Genomic DNA, 21910 nt, shown 5'->3' with positions numbered 1-21910 from the left:
ACCCAGCCTCATTAAAGTGCAGCAGGAGGACCCCTGCAGGGAGGCTGCCTGTGCAGGTGGGAGGGGCGGGCCCACCTCATGGTCGTGGTTCTGGAGCCCCACGCGGATAGAGCGGCTGGCCCGCGACAGCACGGCCGTCATCCCGTACAGGTTGATGAGGATGTTGGCCACTCGCTTCAAGACCAACTGCTCCTCCACGATGGTCTGGGAACAGAGGGCAGGGTGGAGACTGGCCACCCGGACACGACTCCAACACCCTCTTCCAGGCCCACCTTTGCTCATCTCTGAGCCTCTCTCTACACCCTGGGGGAGCAGGGCTAACACTGCCTTCCCTTCGGGTTTTCCCTTAGCTCTGTCCAGATCTGGGCAGGAGTCAAGACAAGATCATGTCCCAGAAGCCGGGCTGAGACCACCGGCCAGTGCTTATTACCACCTTTGGATGCAAGAAACACAGATCAGGTCCTAAGAGTAAGGTCCAGGTGGGGCTGCCCCTCCCGGCTCCAGGGAGCCTCTGGTCACCTAGAAGGTGCCCACCCAGCAGGGGCTCCCCCCACGCTCCCCAGCTAGCTGAGTGGTCCCCAGGGCAGGCAGCCACAGCCAGCCCTGCTTCCCCAGCCCTCCAAGGTGACCAAGATTTCTAGGCCTGGTCCCCACGCTTGGCAAAACGTCATCTCACAGATGCTGGCCCGCTTCGCTGCCCCCAGGTACCTTGCCAAAGCGAAGCAGCAGGGTCTCCACCGTGCGGCTGAAGTAGTGCACGTTCTGCTCGAGCTTGTGGGCACTGTCCTGGGGGGCCGGGGGGAGGATTCCGCTCAGCACCGCCCTCCCGTGGTGCCCAGGCCCTGCTGCCAGGCTTGGCTGTTCTCCACCGTGACAGGGTGGAGAAGGCACCTGGTGACCCTCGGACTGCCTGGTCCTCCCCGGTGCCCCCGCCACGCCCCCTCTGGGAAGGGGATACCCCTGGCTGGACCCACTCACCTCCATGCTGGGGTGCACGGCTCCGAGCTTCCCTGTCAGCCCAAGGTCCACAGTTCGGCCCAGGGAGTCCCGAACCCTCCGGCTGACAGTCTCCATGATGGTGGTCACATTGCCCTGTTTAAGCTGCCTGCAGAGAACCCAGGCTCTGTAAGCAGAGGCCCTGCAGCCGGCTCCTGCTGCCCAGCAGCACGGCCCCGCCTCCATGCCAGCAGCTCTAGGGAACCTGGGCAAAAGCTCCCTGACTATGCAAAGCCAGAGGGGCCAACCCAGGACCTGGACAGTTCGTCAGGGAGCAGCCGTCTCCTGTACAGCCCGAGGGGACACCCGGGTCACACCTGCTTCCAGGTTATTCTCTCCCCGAGAGCCTGAGAAGTCCTCTGGGCCAGCCATGCCTGGGCGCCGGCAGGGACTACTCACTGTCCTGGCCCCAGGGTGGGGGCAGGAGAGGAAACCAGTCCTGTGTTGGCCTTGGAGCTGGCGCCTCTCCTTGCCCCGGTTCTAGACGGGAGCTGCAGGGGAGGAGGGCAGGGCCCTGGCGGCTTCCCTCCCTCCAGCCAGCCTGTGAGCCAACTGACCCCTGCCAGGCTGCACGCCTGGTCTACGGATGAGGCAGCACCCTTCTCTGGCTGCCCCGGGACAGGCCTCTGCTGGGCAGGGTGGACCTGAGGGGCAGACGGTGGACGCGGTACCTACTTGACCCTTGCAGTCAGGATGCGGCCGGCATGCTGCAAGCCTGTCAGGGCGATGTACATCCGGAGAATCTCGTTGGTTCCCTGTGGCCCACATTATCCAGGTCAAAGGCTGCCCACGTCAGGGCAGCCCTAGCAGTGCCGCGTGTGTGACTGGCTAGGCCCTGCTGCATCCCGCTCACTCTTCAGAAGCAGCTGGGAGCAGGGCTGTGACCGGGGGCCAGGGCAACACGTGGGCTACTGCTTCCATGGGACAAGTTGGGGCTGACCAGATGGTGGCGGCCTCCCTCTGGGACCTACCCCATCCCATGACCAACTGTGCATGAGTCATTCCTTTTTCCAAGCTTCCGATTTTACTTCTTTTAAGCAGAGAAACAGCCCCCTTAAAAGAAGTGAAGGGTACTAGTACCCAGGACACAAGTCCTTAGTGGACCCACTACTAGCTCAGTCCAGGCCTGGCTCCTCGGGAAGCAGCTGGCTGCACCACAGTGCCAGGTGCCAACACCCCGGGGGCTACCTCTTCCCTGCTGCCACCCCTGGGCGCCCCCCCAACCGTGAGCCACGTGACCTCGGGGACGCAGACCAGGGGGCTCGTGCCTGTCGTGCACAGTGGTGCTGAGAGTCAGAGAGGCGGGGCTGGACTGGGGCACACCGCCAGGCCGCGCCACGGACGGAGACTCCGTGGGAGCAGAAGTGGCAGCAGGGAGAACTCCAGGCTGACCCAGGCCCGTCCCGGGTGGTCTTGGCTTCACGCTGAGGGCCCTGCACCCCTCAGAGCCCCTGAACCCGTGCTGACCACCCCACCAGCCACAGAGGACCACACTCACCCGGGCCAAGGGGAGGGGCCTTGGGAGAGGCAGGCCTGGGGCAGCAGGGTCGTGAGGTGGGACCTGTCCCTGGGGCCTCGGGCTGGCCGGGCCCTGTCCACTAAGGGAGAGGACACAGGGGACACTAGCAGCCAATGCGGTCTTTCCCCTGGAAGGGGAGCCCCCCAGGCGCCCAGCCTCGCACTGGTCCCAGGGTCTGCCTCTGCACACCTGTGTCCAGCCTGAAATCCTGGCCGGCCTCCCTCCACAGCTGCTGGCCGCACCGCTGCCACCTACGCCCTGGGCAGGCTTGGGGCATTACCAGGGTCGCGAACGCAAGCAAGCCATTCTCTGCTCCAAACTTTGTTACTGCTTCCCGGCCCTCACAGTACGATCCAAATAGGCTTCCATGGCTGGCAGTATCTCTGGCCTTCCTGCCCAGTCCCTCTGCCCTGCCCACCCTGCCCCACCAATACCCCAGCCCCGCCGAGCAGGACCGGCCGCTGCTCCGTTTACCTGGTGCCAGCAGGTACGGTCCCGTCAGGACCTGGCACACTCCACTCCCCTGCCCTCTCTGCCCCCAAGGCCAAGTGTGCTCCTTCCTGAGACCCCAGCCCCTCACCACACTGGTGTTCTGGAGTCGTCCTCTCTCAGCCAGGCTGCACGACCAGACCAGTAGCGCCCCAAAGGCGACTCTGGGGTCCCAATGCCCTTTCCTCCCTGCTCCCAGCCTGTGAACTCCCAACATCAGAGGCGCCGGGGAACGCCCTTGGGGTGACCCTGCCAGCTGCCTCATCACCTGGAATGGGCACTGGAGGCTGCACCCCGGCCTCCCAGGCGGACACCTGCGGGCGGTCGAGCGAGAGGACGCGCCAGCCGGCCTGGGCTCTGTGGCCTGGCGCCAGGACCACGAGGCTCTGGGGTCCACAGCAGAGCGGGGCGGGGCCGAGAGCCTGGCGGGCGGCGCACTCACCTCGAAGATGAGCAGGATGCGGCTGTCACGCAGGATGCGCTCGTACGGGTAGTCCCTCATGTAGCCTGAGCCCCCGAGGACCTGGAGCGCCTCGCTCACACACTGCCAGGCGGCCTCGGAGCTGAACACCTGCCGTGGACCCGGGGCGAGGTCAGCATGGGGCCGTCAGCCCCAAAGCCCCTTCAGGAGGAGGACCCTCTGCCTCGGGGCCAGGTGGCTGCGGACGGGGTGGGAGCTCCACGCGGAGGACTGAGCTTTGGGATGAGACGACCCACGTAGGAGCCCTGACTGTCACGTCTCACTGGTGGCCAAAAACTGACCCCCCTCCCCAAAACAAGACAGAAGCACAGGGAACTCTGTGCTGTTTGCCTCCACCAGCTATTTCATGAAAGGAAGTTTTGATACCAAAATGCAGGAAGACCACAGACTCAGGACAGCACAGTCCTTCCCAAGGAAGCCCAGCTGCTTTGTTAGGAAGACAGGAAGTTACAATACACAGTGTGTATCCTCTTCTTTTGCTGTCATCACCAGCAGCTTGCTGGGAGACACTGGCCTCTCGTAAGCTGGACGCTGTCCTCTGCTGCTGCTCCTACGCTACTCTGCTCTCCCCGGCTGCATCCCAGGGGTGCCTGGCACGGTGGGTACCTCGTAAATACCTAAGCAGCGACAAACTAAGGAGGAAGACGGCAGGCACGCCGTGCGTGGGGTTACCTTCACCATGGCGGCCTCGATGGAGCAGTCAGGGAAGCCCGGCTGGTCCAGCATCCCCGCAGTGAGGTAGGCCATACTTTCCATCACGTAAGCCTTCTGAGCCATCAGGGCAAACTTCTCCTGGAGCGTTCAGAAAAATACACAATCAAGAAAGAATCTGCCTGTACTGAGACCCAAACCTGCCGAGCAGCAGAGAAGGCAATTCAGACCAGGCCCAGTGCCCAAGAGCACCAAGGCCCGGCACTCGTAAAAGGGGCCACGTGGTCATCTTCTCCCCGAATCACCGCCTAGGAGTCGGCAGTACAGAGCCCCAAGCACACTTTCAATGCCCACGAGGTAGAGTCAGCCCGTGCGGTGCTTGACCCTCCATACCTGAATCAAGCCAAACTCGCTGAGGTTCCTGTTGAACTGTTTCCTCGTGCAGGCGTACTCAGCGGTCATCTCTGAAGAGGAGCAGAGTTATCAAAGAACAATTTTCCGGCTGTCTTAAAACGATTTCCTCAGTCTATCGTCACCACCCTTCAAACACTCAGGCAGGATCTACGAGGAGCGGGTCTGCTGAGACCGACACCCTGAAAATGAGAGTCCTGCCTTCCAACATCTCCAGGTTCAGGAGTGACTGTCCCCTCTGAGTGGCACCCAGGGTGGAGGCAGAGCAGGATCAGGAGCCAGTCAGACACGTCTGGACCCAACTCTCGCTCTTAGCAGCCGAGCCTGGGCCACGTGGTCTCCCTGCCCTCATCAACACTATTGACCTCAGAGAGACAGCAAAGGCCACGGGACGCCCTGCACAGAGAAGCAGGCTCACACCCGGCACATGTGTCCATCTGGCAGCAGGAGGGTGGCCTGTGGCTTCCGCGCCAGCCCTGCAGGCGCGCACGTGCCCACAGCGGACCCCCTCCCTGCAGCCAGCACTCTCCCAACACTCCCCACGGACATTCACGCGTAACCCACTCTCACAGTGGGCTCGCACGGTAGACACCCAGGGTGGACAGGCTCCCACATTCCCCCATTTCTGGGCCTTGCGATCTCAGGGGCTCTACATTCTCTGGGGACAGACTGACCACGAGAGTGAAGCCCTTGCATTGAGTTTTCCAGACAAGGAAGCACAGTCCAGATGGGCTCAGGGCCTTGGGGGAAGCTTAGCAGAGGGAGACAAGCCCTGAGCTCGCAGTCTGATCGGGGAGTGTGGTTTCGGGCAAATCACTCCCCTGCTCTGAGCGTCCGTCCCTTTGTCTATAAACGAACTCTGCCCTGAACTCTGAGCAGCTTCCTGAGCACCCAGTGGGGAGCTGGCCCCGGGTACGCCCGCACCACAGCCAGGGCCCTGCGTGTCCCTGTGGTCCCTCGCACAAAGCAAAGATGGCAGTGACGTTCCGTGCCCCCCAAAACCCCTATCAGGCTGTTTTAACTTCACTGGCAAAGGGAAGTCTAGGGTTCAGTGCCCATAAAAGAGGAAAGGGACAATCCAAAGGCTGAGGGACCAGGGTCCCCAAGCTGACCCCGCGGCTCACCCACTGTGCAGAGTCATCCACAGACAACCAGTGCTCAGGCTTTTCGGTGTCCAGCCCACATTCAGGTGTTCACTCAGCAGGCAGAGCAGCCACCCCTCTCTACCTCCACCAGAAGGTCCCCCGCCTCCCCCATCCTGTGCGTGTTGAAACCTCAACACTAGCCCTTCAGGGGCAGCCTCAGTGCACCCTTCAGTCTAACTTGAAGCCCTGATCCTAGACTTGGACAGGACTGGCTGTCAGCGGCCTGGCTCAGCGCTGGCCCGCCCGCCCAGGGACGTGGCAGAGCCCCTGGGCCGGAGCAGGCAGGGGCACCAGGGGCAAGTCTGCCGCAAAGGGCTGCTGTCCCTGACTTACGTACCGATCAGTTTCTTGAGCATCCCAGCCACGGCACTGCCCATGCTGAACCGCCCGCTGTTGAGGATGTTCATGGCCACCTGCAGAGAGAGGAGGGCTCAGCGCGGGTCCAGCTGGGAAAGCTGAGGGCCCCAGAGGGCTGAAGGGGACAGACCGCAACAGTGCTCATCTGCTCTTACCAAAAGCTTTCCTGAAGACAACAGGCAGCATCCAGATGGAGTTAACCATCCTGCCAACCCTCCCCGGGCCGGGAGAGAACAGTCCCAACGCCTCAGAACCAGGCAATCTGTCACTGAGATGCTCTCACAAACATCCCTGAAGGCACCCCCCCCAAAAAAAGAAATGGGACACCCTTATTCTAAAGGAAGTGGCCACTTCCCTCAGCCTCAGGGGAAGAGAGCAGAAACTAAGACGGGCTGGGTACCCACTGCCAACTCCTCACTTTCCCAGCAACGCTTCAGCGTCAGGGTCCTCCTTTCACAGATGAAGAGCCAGAGGTTCCAAGTGGTGAGCCAGTCACAGACAGAGCACGCAGCTGCCTGACATGCACGCCCGTGCACCCTGCACTGAGCCAGTCCCTTTCACAGACGTGACGCGCTCCTCCCCCCGCAGTGCCTACAGTAATGACCCTAGCTAAGGAGTTTTGTCAGCCTCACGCCCCTCTTCCAACCCCAACTTTCTCCCTAAAGCCGACGGCAAGCACACACACTGCTTCCCAAGTACCAGACTACCCGGGTTTGGGGAGGCACCCCCTTACAGACCTAGGGACCTAGAGACCATAGCCACCCTGGCAGCAGGGGAGGAGGGGCATCCCAGGCACACGGTAGACGTGTGGCCACCAGCACAGGCTCCTAGAGGACGCTGTCACCTGCCCACCTCTGCTCAAGCCTGTGAGGCCCAAGGAGGAGGCGTCAAGGCAGGGCTGGGGCCTGGGGGCAGCAGGCAGCCTGGGGCTCAGCTTCACACGTGGCACTGCTTGTACTGACTGCTCGCCTGCGTGACTGGGATTAACCAAACGTGCCTCTGAATTTGAATTTATGACTACTTGCTAAATAACCTGAATGGAGACTCTCAAAACAGATCCTGTGGGGCTGGGGAGACTGGAAACACCTGCTCCAGCCACTGGGCAGGCAGCACTGGTCCTGACAGGCGAGTCCGAGGCGGGTGGGCAACTCGGTGGGCACGGCCAGAAGCTGGGGCTCGGCGAGGTCACAGTGCAGTGTGACCTGTTGTGCCTCCGCTCGGGCCTGTGACCTGTAATGTCAGACTCCCTGTGTCTCAGGACATGGAGGGGGGACGAGGAGGGGGACACCGGTCCTGCTTGACCTGCCAGGACTGCAAGCAGGAACTGAACCCCCACCCTTGGTCCCTTCTCCCAGACTGGTTCTTAAAGGCCGCCTCACAGCTGCATGAACAAACTTACGTCACAGCCCCTTCGTGGTTGATTCTCAGCTTCACTTACCACAAGAACAAGAGGAGGAGAGGACTGCACACCAGGCCCCAGTCCCCAGGAGGATGGAAGGCCTGGCCAGCTCAGCCTTACCTGAAAGGGCTCGTGAGCCTAGGCGTTCCCTCCCACCCAGGCCTGATCCTGCTGCGTGGTCACCTTCCTACGGCAGAACAGTCCCCTCCCACAACTACACTCCAGGTACGAGACACGGCCGTCCCCGCAGCCCCCGTCGCTGACTGCCTCTGCGCCCCGATGAACCTCCTACTTGACCGCACGCGGCATCGGCACTCCCCGGGCCTGTGGTCATCCTACCCGCCATCGCTGGGATCACCCTAGCGTGTCGCGCTTTTCAGTGCTGAGGCTGACTGGCAGGCAATCCCACTCATCACAAGATAGGGCTTTAGAAATCTGTTTTTCTTTTGCATACTAAAACCATCACTTCTCACCTAACACGATGGAAAAAAATTTTTTAATGCAGAGTTGGAAAGGACTGGGGAAAGACCTTACACACAGTCCAACCGTCCAGCAGGCAACATGGCAACATGGACCAAGAACTTAAAAATGACCACGTCCTCTGACCCAGAAACTTGACTGGTATTTGAACTCAGGAGGTGATGAGAGAAGTGTGCAAGTTATGTATAAGGATACATGCCATGCAGTGCAGTCCCGAGTGGGGAAGAAGGGAAACTGCACTAAATGCTCGATCCTGGAGACCCAGGGACAGTGAATGTGGCGTCACCACATGAGGAAGTGCCGTGTGGTTCTGAACCTCAGCACATCAAATTCCCCAGCATGAAAAGACTATGAGGGCTTGCTGATAAGTGAGGAATACCAGCTGCCACCTCTCACACACACACACACACGCAGAAATATTTCAGTGATGTAAGCTATTTAAAAAGATCTAGAAAGACAAGCACCAAAAGTGTGAACAGTGGAGACAGCAGAAGCAAGAAGAACTGCAATCCTGCAGCCTGTGGAACAAAAACCACATTCACAGAAAGACAGACAAGATGAAAAGGCAGAGGGCTATGTACCAGATGAAGGAACAAGGTAAAACCCCAGAAAAACAACTAAATGAAGTGGAGATAGGCAACCTTCCAGAAAAAGACTGCAGAATAATGATAGTGAAGATGATTCAGTACCTCGGAAAGAGAATGGAGGCAAAGATCGAGAAGATATAAGAAACGTTTAACGAAGATCTAGAAGAATTAAAGAACAAACAGAGATGAACAATACAATAACTGAAATGAAATATACACTAGAAGGAATCAATAGCAGAATAACTGAGGCAGAAGAACGGATAAGCGACCTGGAAGACAGAATGGTGGAATTGACTGCTGCGGAACAGAATTAAAAAAAAAAGGATGAAAAGAAACGAAGACAGCCTAAGAGACCTCTGGGACAACATTAAACGCAACAACATTCACATTCTAGGGGTCCCAGAAGAAGAAGAGAGGGAGAAAGGACCCGAGAAAATATTTGAAGACATTATAGTCGAAAACTTCCCTAACATGGGAAAGGAAATAGGCACCCAAGTCCAGGAAGCTCAGAGAGTCGCATACAAGATAAACCCAAGGAGAAACATGCCGAGACACATAGTAATCAAATTGGCAAAAATTAAAGACAAAGAAAGATTATTGAAAGCAGCAAGGGAAAAATGACAAATAACATACAAGGGAACTCCCATAAGGTTAACAGCTGATTTCTCAGCAGAAACTGTACAAGCCAGAAGGGAGTGGGCATGACATATTTAAAGTGATGAAAGGGAAGAACCTACAACAAGATTACTCTACCCAGCAAGGATCTCATTCAGATTCGATGGAGAAATCAAAAGCTTTACAGACAAGCAAAGCTCAGAGAATTCAGCACCACCAAACCAGCTCTTCAACAAATGCTAAAGGAACTCCTCTAAGTGGGAAACACAAGAGAAGAAAAGGACCTACAAAAACAAACCCAGGGCTTCCCTGGTGCCACAGTGGTTAAGAATCCGCCTGCCAATGTGGGGGACACGGGTTCGTGCCCCGGTCCAGGAGGATCACATGCCGCGGAGCAGTTAGGCCCGTGAGCCACAATTACTGAGCCCGTGCATCTGAAGCCTGCGCTCCACAATGGGAGAGGCCGCGACAGTGAGAGGCCCACGCACCGTGATAAAAAAAAAACCCCAAAAAACCATAACAATTAAGAAAATGGTAATGGGAACATATATATCAATAATTACCTTAAACGTGAATGGATTAAATGCTCCAACCAAAAGACACAGGCTCGCTGAATGGATACAAAAACAAGACCCATATATATGCTGTCTACAAGAGACCCACTTCAGACCTAGGGACACATACAGACTGAAAGTGAGGGGATGGAAAAGGATATTCCATGCAAATGGAAATCAAAAGAAAGCTGGAGTAGCAATACTTGTCTCAGATAAAATAGACTTTAGAATAAAGAACGTTAGAAGAGAAAAGGAAGGACACTATATAATGATCAAGGGAGCAATCCAAGAAGAAGATATAACAGTTGTAAATATATACGCACCCAACATAGGAGCACCTCAATACATAAGGCAACTGCTAACAACTATAAAAGAGGAAATTGACAGTAACACAATAGTGGGGGACTTTAACACCTCACTTACACCAGTGGACAGATCATCCAGACAGAAAATACGGAAACACAAGCTTTAAGTGACACAACAGACCAGAGAGATTTAATTGATATTTATAGGACATTCCATTCAAAAACGGCAGATTACACTTTCTTCTCAAGTGCACACAGAACATTCTCCAGGATAGATCACATCTTGGGTCACAAATCAAGCCTCAGTAAATTTAAGAAAACTGAAATCATATCAAGCATGTTCTCTGACCACAACGCTATGACATTAGAAATAAATTACACGGAGAAAAACGTAAAACACACAAACACGTGGAGGCTAAACAATATGTTACCAAATAACCAAGAGATCACTGAAGAAATGAAAGAGGAAATCAAACAATACCTAGAGGGCTTCCCTGGTGGCGCAGTGGTTGAGAGTCCGCCTGCCGACGCAGGGGGACACGGGTTCGTGCCCTGGTCCGGGAAGATCCCACATGCCGTGGAGCGGTTGGGCCCGTGAGCCATGGCCGCTGAGCCTGCGCGTCCGGAGCCTGTGCTCCCGCAACGGGAGAGGCCACAGCAGTGAGAGGCCCGCGTACCACAAAAAAAAAAAAAAAAAAAAAAATACCTAGAGACAAATGACAATGAAAACACGACAATCCAAAACCTATGGGATGCAGCAAAAGCAGTTCTAAGAAGGAAGTTTATAGCAATAAAATCCTACCTCAAGAAACAACAAACATCTCAAATAAACAATCTAACCTTACACCTAAAGGAACTAGACAAAGAAGAACAAACAAAACCCAAAGTTAGTAGAAGGAAAGAAATCATCAAGATCAGAGCAGAAATAAATGAAATAGAAACAAAGAAAACAATTGGAAAGATTAATAAAAGTAACAGCTGGTTCTTTGAGAAGATAAACAAAACTGATAAACCTTTAGCCACACTCATCAAGAAAAAGAGGGAGAGGACTCAAATCAATAAAATGAGAAATGAAAAAGGAGAAGTTACAACAGACACTGCAGAAATACAAAGCAACCTAAGAGCCTACTACAAGCAACTCTATGCCAATAAAATGGACAACCTGGAAGAAATGGACAAATTCTTAGAAAGGTATAACCTTCCAAGACTGAACCAGGAAGAAATAGAAAATATGAACAGACCAATCACAAGTAATGAAATTGAAACTGTGATTAAAAATCTTCCAACAAACAAAAATCCAGAACCAGATGGCATCAGAGGTGAATTCTATCAAACATTTAGACAAGAGCTAACACCCAACCTTCTGAAACTCTTCAGAAATTTTCAGGGGAAGGAACACTGCCGAACTCATTCTATGAGGCCACCCTGATACCAAAACCAGACAAAGATACTACAAAAAAAGAAAAGAACAGTTCAGTATCACTGATGAATACAGATGCAAAAATCCTCAACAAAATACTAGCAAACAGAATCCAACAACACATTAAAAGGATCATACAACATGATCAAGTGGGATTTATCCCAGGCATGGAAGGATTCTTCAATATAGGCAAATCAATCAATGTGATACACCATATTAACAAACTGAAAAAGAAAAACCATACGATCATATCTCAATAGATGCAGAAAAAGCTTTTGACAAAATCCGACACCCATTTCTGATAAAAACTCTCCAGAAAGTGGGCATAGAGGGAACCTACATCAACATAATAAAGGCCATATACAATAAACCCACAGCAAACATCATTCTCCATGGTGAAAAACTGAAAGCATTTCCTCTAAGATCAGGAACAAGACAAGGATGTCCACTCTCACCACTGTTATTCAACATAGCTTTGGAAGTCCTAGCCATGGCAATCAGACAAGAAAAAGAAATAAAAGGAATACAAATTGGAAAAGAAGAAGTAAAACTGTCACTGTTTGCAGATGACATGATACTATACATACAGAATCCTAAAGATGCCACCAGAAAACTACTAGAGCTAATCAATGAATTTGGTAAAGTTGCACGATACAAAATTAATGCACAGAAATCTCTTGCATTCCTATACACTAATGATGAAAAATCTAAAAGAGAAATTGAGGAACACTCCCATTTACCATTGCAACAAAAAGAATAAAATACCTAGGAATAAACCTACCTACAGAGAGAAAAGACCTGTATGCAGAAAACTATTAAGACACTGATGAAAGAAATTAAAGATGATACAAACAGAGAGATATACAGTGTTCTTGGATTGGAAGAATCAATATTGTGAAAATGACTATACTACTCAAAGCAATCTACAGATTCAATGCAATCCCTATCAAATTACCAATGGCATTTTTTACAGAACTAGAACAAAAAAAAACTCTTAAAATTTGTACGGAGACACAAAAGACCCTGAATAGCTGAAGCAGTCTTGAGGGAAAAAAATGGAGCTGGAAGAATCAGACTCCCTGACTTCAGACTATACTACAAAGCAACAGTAATCAAGACAGTATGGTACTGGCACAAAAACAGAAATATAGATCAATGGAACAGGATAGAAAACCCAGAGATAAACCCACACACCTATCGTCAACTAATCTATGACAAAGGAGGCAAGGATATACAATGGAGAAAAGACAGTCTCTTCAACAAGTGGTGCTGGGAAAACTAGACAGCTACATATAAAAGAATGAAATTAGAACACTCCCTAATACCATACACAAAAATAAACTCAAAATGGATTAGAGACCTAAATGTAAGACCAGACACTAAAAAACTCTTAGAGGAAAACACAGGAAGAACACTCTGACATAAATCACAGCAATATCTTTTTTGATCAACCTCCTAGAGTAATGGAAATAAAAACAAAAACAAATGGGACCTAATGAAAATTCAAAGCTTTTGCAAAGCAAAGCAAACTACAAACAAGACGAAAAGACAACCCTCAGAATGGGAGAAAATATTTGCAAACGAATCAACGGACAAAGGATTAATCTCCAAAATATATGAACAGCTCATTCAGCTCAATATGAAAAAAACAACCCAATCCAAAAGTGGGCAGAAGACCTAAATAGACATTTCTCTGAAGGAGAGATACAGATGGCCAAGAAACATATGAAAAGCTGCTCAACATCACTAATTATTAGAGAAATGCAAATCAAAACTACAATGAGGTATCACCTCACACTAGTTAGAATGGGCATCTTCAGAAAATCTACAAACAACAAATGCTGGAGAGAGTGTGGAGAAAAGGGAACCCTCTTGCACTGTTGGTGGGAATGTAAATTGATATAGCCACTATGGAGAACAGTATGGAGGTTCCTTAAAAAACTAAATATAGAATTATCATATGACCCAGCAATCCCACTACTGGGCATATACCCAGAGAAAACCATAATTCAAAAAGACACATGCACCCCAATATTCATTGCAGCACTATTTACAATAGCCAGGACATGGAAGCAACCTAAATGCCCGTCGACAGACGAATGGATAAAGAAGATGTGGTACATATATACAATGGAATATTACTCAGCCATAAAAAGGAATGAAACTGGGTCATTTGTAGAGATGTGGACGGATCTAGAGACTGTCATACAGAATGAAGTCAGTCAGAAAGAGAAAAGAAATATCGTGTATTAACGCATATATATGGAACCTAGAAAAATGGTACAGATGAACTGGTTTGCAGGACAGTACCTGAGACACAGATGTAGAGAACAAACGTAAAGACACCAGGGAAAGCGCCAGGGGGTGGGAGGTGGTGGTGTGATGAACTGGGAGATTGGGATTGACATATATACTAATATATACTACTAAAAAGGGTAACTAATAAGAACCTGGTGTATAAAAAAAATAAAATTCAAAAACATAAAATAATAATAAAATAGGTAAACAAAAAAGTGTGAACAGTGGATGGCAACTCCCCAGGGACGGGCTTCAGGGGACTCACGTGTTCCCTCATCTGTGTGTGACATCTGCACACAGACGCCCATTGTGTGCCCTCCACCTCCCCTACCCTCTGCTCCACACTTCCCAGGCAGCAGTGGCTGGAGCCCTGGCTGACGGTCCTTGGGTGATTCTTGTAATGCTCAGGAGGCCAGGGAGGTCCTGCTTTGATCCCTGTTCACAGCCAAGGTGGGGCAGCTTCCCACTGTGAAGACACTTACCCAGGCCACCCAGTAAATTAGGGCAGAGCAGCAATATAAAGACAAATAGCCCAATTTAAAGACGGGCAGAGATTTGGAAAAATGTTTCTTCAAAGGAGATAAACAGCCCATGGAAACAACCTTAATGTCCACTGACAGATGAATGGATAAAGAAGATGTGGTACATATATACAATGGAATATTACTCAGCTATAAAAAAGAATGAAATAATGCCATTTGCAGCAACATGGGTGCAACTAGAGATTATCATAAAGTAAGTCAGAAAGACGTATTATCTGAAGTAAGTCAGAAAGAGAAAGACAAATACCATCTGCAATCACTTATATGTGTAATGTAAAATATGGCACAAATGAACGTATCTACAAAACGGAAACAGACTCACAGACATAGAGAACAGACTTGTGGTTGCCAAGGGGGAGAGGGGAGATGGAGAAAAGGATTGGGAGTGTGGGACTAGCAAATGTAAACTATTATATACAGAATGGATAAATAACAAGGTCTTACTGTATAGCACAGGGAACTATATTCAGTATCCTGTGACAAACCATAATGAAAAAGAGTATTAAAAAAAAAGAATGTCTGTATGTGTATAACAGTTACTTTGCTGTACAGCAGACAATGGCACAACACTGTAAATTAACTATACTTCAATAAAATATTGGGTTGGCCAAAAACTGACTTCAGTTTTTAAGTAATAATAAAAGACACATTTTTCATTTTCATCAAGAGCTTTATTGAACAACATATTCGCAGTTTTGTTCCACTACCTCCACCATTTTTCAGGCAACTTCATAATTCCATCTTCGCAAAACTTTTTATCTTTTTGAGCAAAGAATTGTTCCAGGTACCTTTTACAGTATTCCAGGGAATTGAAATTTTTCCCATTAAGAGAATTTTGTAAAGACCAAAATAAATGGAAATCTGAAGCCTGGTGAATATGGTGGATGAATCAGAACTTCCCAGCCAAGCTGTAACAGTTTTTGCCCGGTCATCAAAGAAACATGTGGTCTTCCATTATTCTGATGGAAGATCATGCATTTTCTGTTGATTAATTCCGGATGCTTTTCTTCAAGTGCTGCTTTCAGTTGGTCTCACTGGGAACAGTACTTGTTGGATTTAATCATTTGGTTTTCCAGAAGGAGCTCATAATAGAGGACTCCCTTCCAATCCCACCAATATATACAACATCACCTTCTTTGGATGAAGACCAGCCTTTGGTGTGGTTGGTGGTGGTCCATTTTGCTTGCCCCACAATCTCTTCCATTCCACATTATTGTACAGTATCCACTTTTCATTGCCGGTCACAATTTGTTTTGAAAATGGAATGTTTCATTACATTCCAGTAGAGAATCCATGTGGAAATATGGCCAAGAAGGTTTTTTTCACTTAACTTATATGGACCCCAAACATCAAAGTGATTAAGATAACCAAGCTGGTGCCAATGATTTTCAACATTTGATCTGGATATTTTGAGTATGTCGGCTATCTCTCTCATGGTATAACGTTGATTGTTCTCAATTAATGTCTCGATTGATATCTATCAACTTCAACTGGTCTGCCCGACCGTGGAGCATCGTCCAGCAAGAAATCTCCAGCACAAACTTCACAAAACACTTTTGACGCGTTCGATCGGTCACAGCACCTTCTCCATATACTGCACAAATATTTTTTTGCGTTTCAGTTGCGTTTTTACCTTTCCTGAAATAATGAAGCATAATATGCCCAAAATGTTGCTTTTTTTTCTTCCACCTTCAATATTAAAATGGCTACACAAAAATTCACCAATTTTGGTAAGTTTTTTTAAAAAATGCATGCTGATATGACAGCTGTCAAAATACGATCTAGCAAAATTGTTTCGAATGAAATTAAAGACAACTAAATGCTACTAGAGCCATCTTATGGAAAACATCGAATGAACTTTTTGGCCAACCCAATAAAATAAAATAAACAAAGGGGATAAATAGCCAATAAGCACATAAAAAGATGCTCAACACGACTAATCATCAGGGAAATGCAAATCAAACCACAACGAGATACACTTCACGCCCACGAGGATGGCTGTAATTTTAAAAATGGACGATCACACATATTGGCAAGGATGTGGAGCAACTGGAACCCTAAGGCACTGCTGCTGCGAATGTGAGACAGTGCAGCTGTTGTGGAAGAGTTTGGCAGTTCCCCAAAAAGCTAAACATAGAGTCACCATTTGACCCTCCATTTCTTCCAGGTGTGCGCCCAACAGAATGGAAAACAACATTCACACAAAAACGTGCACATGACTGTTCACAGCATTATCCAAATGGCCAAAAATTGAAACAACCCAAATGTCCATCAGCTGATGACAGATGGACAAAACATGGTCCATGCACATGATGGAACGTTACTCAGCTATAAGAAGGAGTGACAGCTGCTAGACTTGGATAAACCTTGAAAACATTACGCAGCGTGAAAGAAGCCATACAGGAAGGACCACACATGGATTCCATCTAAATGAAACATTCAAAATAGGCAGATGGGGCTTCCCTGGTGGTGCAGTGGTTGAGAGTCTGCCTGCCCATGCAGGGGACACGGGTTCGTGCCCCGGTCTGGGAAGATCCCACATGCCGCAGAGTGGCTGGGCCCGTGAGCCACGTCTGCTGAGCCTGCGCGTCCGGAGCCTGTGCTTCGCAACGGGAGAGCCCACAACAGTGAGAGGCCCGTGTACCGCAAAAAAAGAAAAAAAAAAAAAAATCCGCCTGTCAGTGCAGGGGACACAGGTTCAAGCCCTGGTCCGGGAAGATCCCACATGCTGTGGAGCAACGAAGCCTATGCGCCACAATTACTGAACCTGTGCTCTAGAGCCCACGAGCCACAACTACTGAACCCACGTGCCACAACTACTGAAACCCGCACGCCTAGAGCCTGTGCTCCACAACGAGAAGCCACCGCAATGAGAAGCCCTCGCACCGCAACGAAGAGTAGCCCCCGCTCACCGCAACTAGAGAAAGCCCGCACACAGCAACAAAGACGCAATGCAGCCAAAAACAAAAATAAAATACATTTATAAACAAACAAACAAAACAGGCAGATCCACAGAAGCAGAAAGTGAAACAGCGACGGCCGAGCTCTGGGAGAGGGAAATGAGAAAGTATGGGGTGTCTTGCTGGGGTGATGGCAATGTTCTAGAATTAGACCATGGAGATGGTTGCACAAGCACAGTGAATATAAACACCAACAAAGCATTCATTTGAAAATGGTAAATTTTGTCATGTGAATTACCTGTTATTAAATATATTCTTACTCTAAGAAAAAAAAATCAGAGTAAGCACTGAGGACCCAGGGCTGTGCGTCCTGAGCTTTGCAGGGCCACTGGGCTGCTCTCTCCACTGGCTGCGGGAGGACTCTACCCCTACGTGAGGGAGGGTGAGACTGAGCGCTGCTGCACCCCTACCTCCCAAGGCTGACTTCTCTCCGCTCTGCTGACCTCCATGCAGAGAGCCATGCATGGCCGCCCGGCCAGCCCAGCCCAGTGCACTGCCAGCAGGGAGGTGACGGGAAGCTGGGCCAACGCACACGTGACTGCAACAAAGGTCAGCACACGCAGGGCAACGCACCTTAAAGCCGCCTCCAACTTCTCCGAGGACGTTTTCCACGGGCACCCTGGTGTTCTCAAAGTGGACCTCGCAGGCTGGAACACATGACATCCAGGACCTCAGCTGAGGGGGACGAAGCGCTCTACCCCCGACCCCCACTCGAGGGACGCGGTTCATTCACTCACTCGCTCATTCATTCAGACCCTCCACAGTCCGAGCTAAGGGACCCAAGAGGCTGAGCCTCGTGAGGACCACAGGGCAGCTCCAGGTGGGCCGAGGGCCACTTACAGGATACCAGCCTCGAGTGAGCTGAGTGCCGACTGGGCTTAGGTGGGGAGGAGGGAGAAGGGAGGAAGGAGGAGTCCCAGGCTGGAAAGATGGGGGTCTGCTGTACTGCAACACTGACCCAGGACCCCCAGCACCACCTCCCTCCAAGGCTGAGCGCCACAAGGTGGCGACGACCTCACCTTGAAGTCATCATTGCCCGATGTGTGGAGAGATTTTGCCAAATGCTCAGGTGGAAACGAAACTACTTAAGTCTCATGTTATCTTGATGTTTGATACCTTTTTATCAAGATAAAATCTCACCTTGTCTCTCTCTCTCTCATACACACACATGCATGCACGTGCCACTCACTGTTGGAGCCTCGGATGCCTAACTTATCCTCAGGTTTCCCGCTGGTGATTCCACCAAAGTCTCTCTCTACTATGAACGCTGTGACCTTGTCCTTTACTGAGCCATTAGAATCAACAACCTCTGTCTTTGCAAACACAGTAAAAACACTGGCTAGTCCTCCATTGGTGATCCAGACCTGAGGAAAGAAAGCAAAAGGGCTCCAGAGAAAACTAAACTACTACAAACTGGCCACCCTCAGCACCAGCTGCCCATCACAGCTCAGGCCAGAACGGGCTCAACCCAGCATCCCCAGGGCATGGATTTCCCCAGCAGACACAGGTGGCCCTGCACGTGTGTCAGTGCGTGTGTCACGCAGCTCTGGCTCAGCATGAAACAGCTGGGGGTGGGAGGGAGGATGACGAGGATGACGAGGATGACGGTTAAGGGGTGATGTGCCTGCCCTTTATGATCCCTGGAGCATGGGAAGTGGTCAGTGCGTGGTGGTGAAGGTCAGGACGGAGACCCTGATGCGGCCACGGAGGCCACGCAGCTGTACCTTGGAGCCATTGAGGACGTAGTGTTTCTTATCTTCACTTAACGTGGCCCTGGTCCGGATGGAGGCAGCATCGCTCCCACTGCGGCGAAAGAAATACGCGGTTGAGGGGTAATGCTGGAGACAAGACCCCACGGAAAACAAAGGGCCAGCTAATAGACATATTCAGCTTTGCAGCCACAGACAATCTGTAGACAGACGGGCATGTTCCAGTAAAACTTCATCTATGAAAACAGGTGGCGAGGTGGGTTTGGCCAACCCCGCTCTGTCTGTCACATCGGGTGAGAAGGCGGCAGCGACGACGTTTGGGAGGTCTAAACACGGAAATGCCGGCTCACGTGGGCTCTAAGCTCCCGCGAGGCGAGCGCAGGGGACCCAGGTCCCCAGGTGGGGAAGCAGGATGGAAAGGGGCTGGATAACGGACTTGCCCTGATGGCGGCTATGAGACTCGGGGCTCATCACCCCATCTCACTGAACCTCAGTTCACAGCCTGTAAAGTGGGCACAATACCACCCGCCCTTTATACTCTGAAAGTCGCTGTGAAGCCTGAATGCATTACTGTATATTAGGAGGGTTGCAAAGCACAAAGAAATTACAGGTGCTGTCAGCCATGTTATCTCATTTGTAAAGGTCACCAGGAAAGAGAAGTAAGGTAAGAGATAAGAGAGCATGAAGAGAATGGGTGAGAAAAGCTGTGGACTCAACTCCCGGGAAGTCTTCAGGGAGGGAAGAAGCCAGCCACCCCGCTTCAGTAAAAAGAAAAGCCCCTGGACCCTGAAGCTGTGGGTGACGCGCAGGGCTGACCTGGCTGGCTCCGTCAGGCAGAAGGCGGCCACGTGCTCCCCGGAAGCCAGCTTGGGCAGGTACCTGGCCTTCTGCTCCTCGCTGCCGGCCAAGATGATGCCCTGGCAACACACACGGGCTGCTTTCAGCGGCGGCAAGAGAGAAGTGTGTGAAACATGCTTGCAGAACACAGCCCCTCTGGAACACGCTTCCTTCACGCAAGAGCTGGCAGCCGCAGTAAAAAATGGGGAGCTGTTGGAGGGTCTGGGGAGCTGGGCTGCCAGGGAGACCCCCAAGCGCACAGTCCAGGGTGGCCTGGCACAGCTCCAGGAAGGGCCTCAGTCTTTCCGGCAATTCCTCCACTTCCCAGCAGGGTGGCCAGAGCCGGGTGGCTGGAGCCACAGCTGGTGCTTGGGCAGCGCCACGCCCGGGCACCAAGCTTGCTGTGCACTCAGCCCCCTCGGTTTCTACACTGAACAAGAACCACCCAAGGAATGAGCTGTGGGCCCCTGGACCTGCCCTGAAAGACTCCAAGCAGCGGAGTAGGAGGACAGGTGCCAACAGCAGGGCGGACACGCTCAGGCCCCGAGGGAGCCAATCAAGAGGTGGGGTCACCTCCAGCCTGTGGTGAAGGCAGGCTCCATGGAGGCAGTGGCATCTGGCCTGGGCCTGGAAGGATGGGTCAGAGGCGATGGGGCAGGAGGAGGTTTCAAAAGGAAGGACAGGGCCACCGAAGGGCACTGAGCACGGTACAGCGAGGCTGCAGGACAGCGGGCCTTCCTCCGAGACGCTGAGCCGGCTGCCCCCTCGCCACTGCGGAAACCCAGACCCCTGACCTTGAGGCCGATGGCCTGGTGTGCTGCCAGCGTCACGGCGATGGAGCAATCCAGGCTGATGATCTCCCCCAGCCGCGCGTACATGGTGTTGGAGAGGCCCAGGCCACCTAGGGCAGAAACAGGCCAGCTTCACTTACGCTCCAGCCCCAAATTCCTCCCAGGAAAGGCAAGTGGCTTTATAAAGTCAGCTCCCCAATTTTTAAAAATCACAACACAGAATGGTACAAAGGAAACAGAAATTACCCATGAACTTGTCACTCAGAAAGAGCATTTTTGTGCACATCCTCTCAGACTTCTTCTAGGCATGTAAGCATATACAGGTGTATATTTTAATATAAAAATGTAATATTTAATACAAAAACATATAAACACCTAAACACACATAAAGTTACTTGAAATGCTGTGAATACTTCCTATCACAGATCTTGGGCTTCACAAACAGGAACCCCATTCTGAAACCCACCCCCAGCATCTCGTGGCCTCCAGGAAAGGTCTCTCTGCCTGGGATACTGGAATCCGGGGTTGGGTCCTTCTGTCGCAGGGGTGCCCCGTGTGCTGTAGGACGTGGGGTGGCATCCTTGGCCTCTGCCCACTAGAAGTTCCCCTCCTCCACAGTTCTGACAACATAAATGTCTCTAGATGTTGCCAAAAGCCCACCCAGGGTCGGGGGGCAAAGTCACCCTCGGAAGGGGTCAGTGTTCTAGGAGCAAAAAGAGAAAACACTAAAACCGCAGGCTCCGCTGGACTTGGGTATTCTGCATTTTATCTTCAACTTCCGGCAGTGGTGGGGTGGCCTTGTGTGCACCTTACAAATGACTACCCGAGGCCTAAGGTCACGTGCGGCCCAACTGCAGGGGGCGCCTTCCACACAAGGGGAGGGCCGAGTCCCTGCAGGGGTGCGCGGCGTCCCCTGCGCTCAGCGGGGACCCAGGGAAGGCCAGGGCCCTGCGGCACCCATCACCATGCCGCTTTCAATCAAAACGCTTGTGCTCCTACTTGTTTCACATACTGAAGTCAGTGTTGCTTGTTAAAAAAAAAAAAGCTGTGTATTTTTTTCCCCATGAAAGTATCAGAAAAATCATGGGGGGAGGACAATCAATGGGGACAGATGACAGGTGGGTGGAGACTGCTTGACGGGGGGGAGGGGCTGAGGGGCCAGAAAGACCCGGGGGGTACCCAGGGAACTGGGGGCGGAAACCAGGCTGCCGGTGGAAAGGCCTCTTTTCCAGGATGGCGGTTTCCAACCAGCCTTCAGAACACTCCAGGACTGGGAACAATTCCCGAAAATGTTTTGGCCATGAACATAAGGTTGCTGTCGCCTTAATCTCCCCAGGAAGGATTTAAAAAAAGGAAAGACAATG

General features: G+C 51.3%; 1 protein-coding gene across 3 annotated transcripts in view; it reads right to left on the bottom strand.

The window, feature by feature from the left end:
• The window catches only part of ACAD9 (acyl-CoA dehydrogenase family member 9), a 58823-nt gene that overhangs the window by 1352 nt on the left and 35561 nt on the right, over positions 1–21910 (bottom strand). For 2 of the 3 annotated variants that reach the window (XM_067755622.1, XM_067755624.1), the window contains 13 exons: positions 20550–20656; positions 19735–19835; positions 18934–19012; positions 18399–18573; positions 17783–17856; positions 6030–6105; positions 4530–4600; positions 4158–4277; positions 3447–3575; positions 1672–1751; positions 979–1105; positions 709–786; positions 76–204 (listed from right to left, as the gene is read on the bottom strand). In XM_067755622.1, the coding sequence (XP_067611723.1) occupies positions 76–204; positions 709–786; positions 979–1105; positions 1672–1751; positions 3447–3575; positions 4158–4277; positions 4530–4600; positions 6030–6105; positions 17783–17856; positions 18399–18573; positions 18934–19012; positions 19735–19835; positions 20550–20656 (1346 nt within the window). The other variant, XM_067755623.1, reaches the window with a different exon arrangement.

The sequence above is a fragment of the Pseudorca crassidens genome, chromosome 10 (genome assembly GCF_039906515.1).
Source record: "Pseudorca crassidens isolate mPseCra1 chromosome 10, mPseCra1.hap1, whole genome shotgun sequence".
NCBI lineage: Eukaryota > Metazoa > Chordata > Mammalia > Artiodactyla > Delphinidae > Pseudorca > Pseudorca crassidens.
The sequence above is the reverse complement of the archived record's forward strand: the minus strand, read 5'-3'. Positions and strand labels throughout refer to the sequence as shown.